At 31.9% G+C, this 9216-nt stretch overlaps 1 protein-coding gene across 1 annotated transcript; it reads left to right on the top strand.

Moving 5' to 3' along the window:
* The first annotated feature begins 3914 nt into the window (after positions 1 to 3914).
* DHQS (dehydroquinate synthase) lies at positions 3915 to 8956 on the top strand. Its single transcript, NM_001246934.1, has 8 exons — positions 3915 to 4282; positions 6274 to 6424; positions 6514 to 6681; positions 6821 to 7047; positions 7502 to 7625; positions 8039 to 8101; positions 8262 to 8405; positions 8488 to 8956. The coding sequence occupies exons 1-8, from the start codon at positions 3963 to 3965 to the stop codon at positions 8617 to 8619; spliced, it is 1329 nt and encodes a 442-aa protein (NP_001233863.1). The 5' UTR covers positions 3915 to 3962; the 3' UTR covers positions 8620 to 8956.
* The last annotated feature ends 260 nt before the right edge of the window (positions 8957 to 9216 follow it).

Here is a 9216-nt window from a genome sequence, read left to right as displayed (position 1 = left end):
ATAAATTGCAAAAGAGAATATACTATACTATACATTAGGATACAAAATGCAAAAGACTTAAATTCATCAAAAAATCAAATACATCAACCCTCATGTATTCATTTCGAGTTCGGAGTCAAAAAGGCAAAAAAAATTATCAAAAATTTTAAAATAATATATTAATTTTTTTTAAAATCAAAATGGCAAAATCATTCCTGACGAAGCGATTTTTCTCTAGTACAATGACTAAAATCAATGCTCTCAAAGCGATTTTGTCCAAAAACTTTTTTTTTTAAATTAAAGATCATTTTTTTTTTAATTAAAGACCGCTGTTGTGACAGCGATTTTAGTTTTCCTTGAATCGCTGCAGCGATGTCTATTCTTAATGTGCTATTAATTTTCATTCCTATTGTTAATTATTAATAATATAAAATTGATTGACAAGGACAATATGCTCAATAAAATTGTTGAAGCATGAGGTAAATTGAATTTTATACTATAAATAATAATAAAAGAATATTGAATCTAAAAAGGAAGTTCAAAAGTGGCAAGATTAAAATCATAAAAAAAGAAATTCCTGATCTATCTAATACAACGATTTTTTTTCAAAAAAAAAATTCTTAACCAAAATTGCTGTGTTTTTTTTTTTTTTTTTGAGAAAAGCGCTTCAAAGATAGCGATTTATATTTTTTAACGATGGATTTTTGTGAGAAGAAAATCGCTCCCCATGAAGCGATTTCTCCTTTTTTTTTTTTTTGATGTGCCGCTTTGATTTTTTGAAAGAAAAAAGTTAACCTTTTGGCTTCGGACTCTATTTATCCCTCAGAAGAAATAGGTGCTCCTTATAGAAAAATAAATTTTGTTCATGTGATATAAAATCATGATATGATATCATAATATGAAATTGAAATTTATTTTGGACATGTCATATAGAACTTTCGTATTGTATATTTTCTCATAAACATAAAAATCTCAGAAGTTGTAAACAATTAAAATAGCCGAAATTGATTATTCAATTTTACCGAATAAACAAAAATTTATAAGATTGCATAATAGATCATTACAAAGGTTTGTTTTCCCTTTGAGTAATTGTTTCATCTAACTTTAATTAATCAAGCTTTAATTCAATAAAAAAGAACTGAACACAGATTGTAGTTTACTGATTTTTAATATAATCCTCTCACATAGTATGACTAATTCCCTCACGTTGAAGTACATTCATCGATTATATGACAGAGAAGACGAATCAACATTATTAATGTGTCATTTGTTGATCAATATCGTTTGCAACTATATTTTCATGCTTATAAATCATAAATATTTCTTTTCTTCTTTGATATTTTCATAAATAATTATATAACATTGTATAAGTTATGCCAATTTTCGCTTGTGTGTCAATGACACAATAGTTCATGTTGTTCCAATTGTGTGTAATTACACATTTTCTTAAACAAACCAATCTAATAGCCATAAAAAAATTTATTTAGAGCGAGGTATAATCAACAATAGTTGTATGAGATTTCACTCATATTTTAACATATGGAATTGTGGGCAGCTAAAGAAACCAAAGGAGAGAGAATATAAATTTTGATTGAGAAATTAAAAAGAAAATATGAGATTCACGCTACATCTTGTTAAATATATTAATAAAATATTAAATAAATATGCATTTGGGATCCACGCTACATCTCTTTCATGTTTTTTTTCATTTTTTATCTTCTTACTAGTATCTATTTTGAATCAATTTTATTACTATCTCATTTTATTTTTGCTTACCATAAAAAAAATCCTTTTCTCTTATATATTTTATTAATAAAAAAAATATATTATTTTTAATATTATTTTATTACAAAATAAATGAATAAGATATTAAGATTCAAACTTAATATTTTAAAACCTAACTAATCAGACTAATTTAATAAAATAAACCTCTAATAAAGTGCAAGTAAATTTATATATAAATTAAATAGTGGAACACATATTATTAAATTGTATATTATTGGCATATAAAATATGACTGTTACCACTACTATTACTATTATTATTATTAAAATTTTATAGAAAAATCCTTTTTTTTCATTTATCGTACTTTAAATTAAATCATCTTTATATCTTGTATATTTTTCAACTTATAGTTTTAGGATCCATTCCAACATAAAAAAATTATCACATTTTCATAATAATATTTTAATTTATTTTTAAATTCAATGTTTGGCCTTACAAATTTGAAATATAATTTTTTATTATATTTGAAGTTATATTAAAAAACTTGAACATCTAATAATTTATTTTGAAATTGATGGTTCACTTCTAAAATTGTATCTAAGTACTTTAAAAAAGGAACATCATTTTAAATATTCATAACAAAATATATAACCAACACAAATTTATTTTTAATGTCGACTCCATAAATTGCAACTAAAAATATATATTTAAATTTATGATCAAATAATAATAATAATAATATTTTTATGCCAATAATATATAATTTAATAGTATGTGTTCCACTATTTATTTTATATATAAATTCACTTGCCTTTTATTAGAGGCTTATTTATTAAATTAGTCTTATTATTTATGTTTTAAAATATTAAGTTTGAATATTGATATTTTATGTATTTATTTAGTGATAAAATAATATTTAAATAAATATTATTTTTTATTTGATAAAATATGTAAGAGAAAAGAAAATTTTGTTTCTATGATAAGCAAAGTGAAAATGAGATAGTAATAAAATTGATTTCAAAATAGATGTATCAAAAAGATCGAAAATAAAAAAATAATAATGAAAGAGAAAAAAATGGTTGAGAAAATGTTGAATTGACATTGTATAGTCCCATATATTACATTAAAATTAATAGAAAAAATACCCTCAACAAATATGAGTTGGTATACCTCATTCATAGTAAAAAATTTCAATAGTAGCTAAATGTCACGACCCGCCAGATATCCAGGCAAATCGCGACCCATATGCACGTTGTAGTCAAATAGTGTAAATAAATTTTATGCATAATCATAATTAATAATTCTTAACTTGATCTCAATTGATAATTATGACCGTAATATTTGATTTGCGCAAATAAACATTTAAATTTGTATAAACTTGAGCAAATGAACACATTAGTCCTACATGATAATTTTGTATCATGCTATATGTAAGACATATGTATCTATTCATTTAATTTTATTATAGTTTAAGTGCCGCCTATTAGTGCATATTCAAAGTTAGAGCTTGTGAATGCCAAATTAAGAATCATGTTCATATATTATGTCTAAGTTTTATAATATCATGTCAACTAAACTAGCACGTTGTTATTTAATCTTAAATTACCATATCAAGTTTATCAAACATAAATCTACATGCTAGTATAATATATCAATTAAATTTAATGATGCAAAGAAGTTTCACAACTTAAGAACTTATATTAGTCAATATAGCATTAGGTATTTGCTTCTAAATAAACTATGACATCTTCTTGATTGTGATAAGAAAAATATGAGAATGGCTAAACTTCAAATAATTTGTAACCCTTCTTGATCTGCAATTAGAGAAATATGTCAATGGTTATACTTCAAATAATTTGTAACTCTTAACTCGAGTTCTATAGTTAGGATTTAATAGTTTACAGAGATTTAAAATTTGTCATGAACCACTTATATAAGAATACATGTGAATTATTTTTAAAAATAAAAATATATCTATTTTGAAACACATAATTAAGACAAATCCACCATTTCCCCGTAGTTATAAAAGGACAATTTGTGCACTTTTGTATTACAGTCAAAATAAAAAAACTTGTACCAGAAAAAGCATTTTCCAAATTTCCACCTACCACGCCCTCCATCGCTATTCCCACCTAAACAAAAATTTTTTTTAATCTTATTATAACACTATGAAATGAAAGTCCCATAACCACCTAACCAGCCATCCACAAATCGTCGACGCCACAATTTTTCTCCTTCCCTCCGCCACACCAACTTTCATGGCGTCGTCTTTCTGCCCAAAACAGGCTTTATCTTTCACCAATTCGACCCACCAACTCCACCAATCCAGAGCAATTCCACGTGACATACACGTTCGTTTCCCTGCTCCCGTCTCTTCACCTTCTTCCAGGTGTGGGCTGAAGTCGAAAGCCACCACACGATTGAAGGTGTTGGCAACTTCTGCCACGAAGGTGATGGATCACTCGTCCAGTAAAGCGAGTTCACAGGCTCCTACAGTTGTTGAAGTGGATCTGGGTACTCGGAGCTACCCGATTTATATTGGGGCTGGACTTCTTGATCAACCTGACCTCCTACAAAGGTGACTTACTTGTGCTATCTACTGCTTGAATTTCATCAAATTGCTTAGAGTATATTCATATGTGTTTGTTTTTAATAATGAAAGGAAAACTTTTGCATTCTTTAGTATTAGTTTGACTGACAGAGAGAATAGAGCTACTTCTAATGGAATACTGGATGATGTTAAGTGAAATTAGGAACTTGGAAGTCTTTCCCTGAAAAGCCCGTGTGGGGAAAGAAGAACTCTTAGCATCTGCAGGAAAAAAAAATATACCCGGCGAACTGGAATAGAGTGCGGGATACGATTAGTTGATTGTTTCTAAAGGCAAAATGACATGTTTATATGACATTCTCAATTATCATTCTGGTGATATCCTAGGCAGTTTAGAGGGTAGACTTATATGTCTGCCTCAATTCAAATGTTTCGTTATATGCCCCATGTCTTATGCTTTTTGGTGTTAGCTCATCATTGTCAATATCTTTCAGTTTTCATAGGCTGTATAGAGGGAAGTTCTCGTTTGGTGGTAGTAGTTGAGTGTGTTGGACTTTCTATTTTTGATAAGTGAAATATCCTTTCATTTGTTGATCTATACAAAAATTCTTTCTTCACACTAAAGTATAAATTATAGAAACAGTGTTATTTAAGCTTCTCTTGTTGCTTCGAAACATCTTCCCATTCATTTCATTTCATATAAATAAAAGGCATAGTGAACTAGTGTTCCATTATGCTTTCCCCAAATCCCTAGTCCTCCTACTTGCCGTAGCCTCCTACACTGTCTACGAATGCACTTCATTGATGTCGAACAAAGAGAATTACCGCTCAAAACTGTGAGGCCACTTTACAGTGTGACAGCAACTGATCACTTTCCTTTTCGTACTTCCTGGCACATGCCACACCAGCTTACAGATAAAGCAGGGAGAGAAGGGCCTACTCGTTGGGCAATGAGTTCAGTATAGTTTCTTCATTTTCTGTTCCTATAGTTTGGTTCCAGTGGAATTTTGGCTACGTATTTATCGAGTGATCAAATTAGATGTATTTTCACAATATACTGATAGTGTGATCAAACTCATGAATATTTTTCCTGTAAACCTTTCATCACACTGTGCAAGTATGTTACAAAATGTGAGCAGAGATTGGTGAAGTTCACTTTGGATGCTAGTCATAAAGGATGGGTTACCTATAAAAAAGGAAGTTATAAATGATGGGTTTGGATTGACTTATTAATAGTCTTCTTTGTTTGTTAAAGCGGGTAACAGAGTGTGCTCAAAGAAGTGTTATTTTTATGATGCATATAAAGATTAGTTGGTGAAGGCGCGTATGAATAAACATTAACAATATCTCCAGAAACCACCTCTATTTGAATCAATGATCTTCATGAAAACATAGTCCATTTCAAGCTGGTACAGTTTGAAAGTGAGTCACAATTAGTTAATCTGCCTCTTTGCAAGATGAGATGTATTCAAATCAACTTAGTGACATCCAAACAGTATATCCTAGGATGTCTTTACATCAATAGGTTTTGTTTTCTGTAGCAAAAAATGACCAAGTATAAATGGACACAGAAAACAACAAAATAAAAAGACAATGAGGAACGAATGTTTACTGTTGCCAGTCATGGTGAGCCCCACTTTCCTGTGAAAGAGGGCCAAGCTAGTTGGGAGGACCAAGTAAGTTTTGATTGTGCTCGTCCGGGTTGGTCAGCACTAATACAAGATATTTCTCTTCATGGTTATCGTTGCATTTGCTGATTTATGTGGATATTGAACTATAAGGTTTCAGAAAGAAATATTAACATCTTAGGGTCTTGGTTTCATTTGCTTGTTGGTTGGTTGTTTTTACTTGTTAAGAGAAACAAATTGGATCTATCATGATAACATTTTTGGCATAACTTGGAGTTGTTTCCAGTTTTATGTTAAACTTATTTTATTTTGTGTGTGTGTCTGATTGTCTTTATATTCGTTTGCGACTTCTTGTGAATTTCCATGCTTAATTTCCTGCCGTCTTATATGCAGACATATTCATGGGAAGAGAGTCCTTGTCGTTACTAACACTACAGTTGCCCCTCTATATCTTGATAAAACTATAAGCGCTTTGACAGATGGAAACCCTAATGTTACCGTAGAAAGTGTCATTTTGCCAGATGGTGAGCAATTTAAAAACATGGTAAGCAGCTTTGGGTTTTACGAATATGAGTTTCAAGAGAAATATTTCATCTTTAAGGTTTATGTGACGTTGTCAATATGCTATTTCAGGAAACTCTTATGAAAGTCTTTGATAAAGCCATCGAATCAAGGCTGGATCGTCGTTGTACATTTGTCGCTCTCGGTGGTGGAGTTATAGGTGACATGTGTGGTTATGCCGCCGCTTCCTACCTTCGTGGAGTTAATTTTATTCAGATCCCCACCACTGTTATGGCACAGGTTCTATGAGTTTTCTCCTTTCTATAATAAATTACATGTGACTTGAAATGTACATTATCTTATCTAGTTTGATGAGTACAGATTTTTCTATTTAGTGATACTAACTTTTGTATCATGTTCTTTGGCCAACTGTTTTTAGGTAGATTCTTCTGTTGGAGGCAAAACTGGAATAAACCATCCACTTGGTAAAAATATGATTGGAGCATTCTACCAGCCACAATGTGTGCTTATAGACACGGATACCCTGAATACTTTACCAGATAGAGAATTAGCATCTGGCCTCGCAGAAGTAATAAAATATGGACTCATTAGAGATGCTGAGTTTTTCGAGTGGCAAGAACAGAATATGCCATTATTATTAGCAAGGTAAACAATCATTTGTATGTCATTGAGTAGTTGAATTGCCAACTTTTAGTTTGTCCAGCTTTCATCTCTAGAAAGAGACTTACATAGGCACAAAATTCAATTTTTCTACAATCTTATATGACCCATTAAGAATGTAAGAATATCTTGATGAGAAATAAGGTATCCAAGTGGAGGAGTTATGTGTCCTCCGCACCCCCACCCATTTTTAGGAGTTTGTCAAGTCTTTTGACCTTTATGTTGGGCTTCAATTTGAAGTATCATAACCTTTTATGGATAAGTTGTAACTGTCATTCTAAAGATCAAGCTGGTATCACAAGTATATACAGCAATGTTTGTATGACTCGAACTGAATCATTCGTATCATAACCTGAAGCTTTCAGACTTGCTAAGATTAATGTTTCCTGGCTATCTGATGTGATTTCACATGTTACTGAAAGTGGTTATCCTTTTCCAGGGACCCCACTGCATTTACCTATGCTATCAAGCGTTCCTGTGAAAACAAAGCAGATGTTGTTTCTCAAGATGAGAAGGAAAGCGGAGTGAGGGCAACTTTGAACTTGGGTCATACCTTTGGTCATGTAAGCGTTAAACAGTTGTTGTGCATTCCTGTTGCTGATACTTTACATGAGCTCGATGACCATCTCATGCTCTCATCATTTAATAGTTTGTTTGCCTGCGAAGACTATATTAGTTAAGAAGTTACCAGTTTCAAAAAAATAAAAACTGTCGTAGGTCAGGGAAACTAGATTTTGTCACTACAGCTTTATGCGAAGTTCATAAGTTTCTATTGTTGTTCTATTTCTCTTTATCTTAAAATTCTCAAGGGATTTGATGCTTGTCTGGAAGTCTCTACTTCCTTGTCTGAAAAAGAATGCTTTTTTTTATGGTGTGACAGTCAAATTGCATCTTAAGAAAATATTGACTGTTACATAGCCTTGTCAAGGTCATTTCTGAGATAATGTCCTCTCACTAGAATAGCTATTATTTGCAGGCAGTTGAGACTGGCGTTGGCTATGGGCAGTGGCTTCATGGAGAAGCAGTTGCTGCTGGAACGGTATAGCTTTCATACTTTCATCACCTCCTATCCAACTGTTCTCTCCCCCCCTACTGGATAGTTCTTCAGAGAAACGTGAAAGAAGAAAACATGAGAAAGTAAAGAGGATAAATTCATATTTGTATACGTGATGCATAAACTAGGTATAATTTTTTTTCAGGTCATGGCTGTTGACATGTCACGCCGTCTTGGTTGGATTGATGACTCACTGGTACAGCGGGTGCAGAAGATCTTACAACAGGCAAAGCTGCCGACTTCACCTCCTGAAACTATGACTGTGGAGATGTTCAAGTCTATCATGGCTGTAAGAGTCAATAGTTTTTCTAAGCTCCTAATAGCTAGAAGTCATTGTTTCAATCATTGATTCTGTTGTTTTTGGGTGTCAGGTTGATAAAAAAGTGGCAGATGGGAAACTAAGACTTATCCTTCTAAAAGGTTCACTTGGTAACTGTGTTTTTACCGGTGATTATGACCAGAAGGCCCTCGATGAAACACTCCGTGCATTTTCCAAATCTTAAGCAATTGGAGTTGTTACATAGAAGCAATTGTTCGACAAAAATACAAGTTTTATGATCTGCTAAAACCATTAGTCCAATTCTGAAAAGGTTGGTCAAGGTTGTAGGCAGCTCTGTTAGCGCTTGGAGGTATGCTTATGCCCTCTGTGAAATACAAGATGCCTTTTTGCTAGTTCTTACCCTTTGGTTAGTGTAATATTTCTTGAGCTTTCAAATATTTGTATACAGCATTTCTGTGTGTATTTTTCCGCTGTCAAATCTTCTTTATACTTGTAGCCTAACAGTGGAGCCCCATCATCTGCTAATAATATTCATAATGGATGAGTTGTCTCTTCAACTAATATACTTGCTGATGCATCTTCTATAACTGTTTATTCCACAAATGTGATAAAACCACATGTACTTGTATGTTTGGTCAAAAATGTTTACTTATTGCTCATACAGCTAACACAGCTACTTATAGAGGAAAGGGGGTCAGTCAGCTGGACACATGGAAATAAAATTGTTTGTGCAGGAATTTGCTACTTGGCCACTTCAATTAGACAATTGACTTTACTTTTTTATTAAAAAAAATTGGGAGGGGAAGGGGATATGGAAGAG

This window comes from Solanum lycopersicum, chromosome 2 (genome assembly GCF_036512215.1).
Source record: "Solanum lycopersicum chromosome 2, SLM_r2.1".
Taxonomy (NCBI): Eukaryota; Viridiplantae; Streptophyta; class Magnoliopsida; order Solanales; family Solanaceae; genus Solanum; species Solanum lycopersicum.
This window is presented reverse-complemented; position numbering and strand designations above follow the sequence as displayed.

Excerpts from the sequence above, each read along its gene's own strand:
- DHQS (NM_001246934.1), top strand. The coding sequence starts at position 3,963 with ATGGCGTCGTCTTTCTGCCCAAAACAGGCTTTATCTTTCACCAATTCG. Across the intron at positions 4,283-6,273 it reads CAACCTGACCTCCTACAAAG|ACATATTCATGGGAAGAGAG; the intron begins GTGACTTACTTG and ends TCTTATATGCAG. Across the intron at positions 7,048-7,501 it reads ATGCCATTATTATTAGCAAG|GGACCCCACTGCATTTACCT; the intron begins GTAAACAATCAT and ends ATCCTTTTCCAG.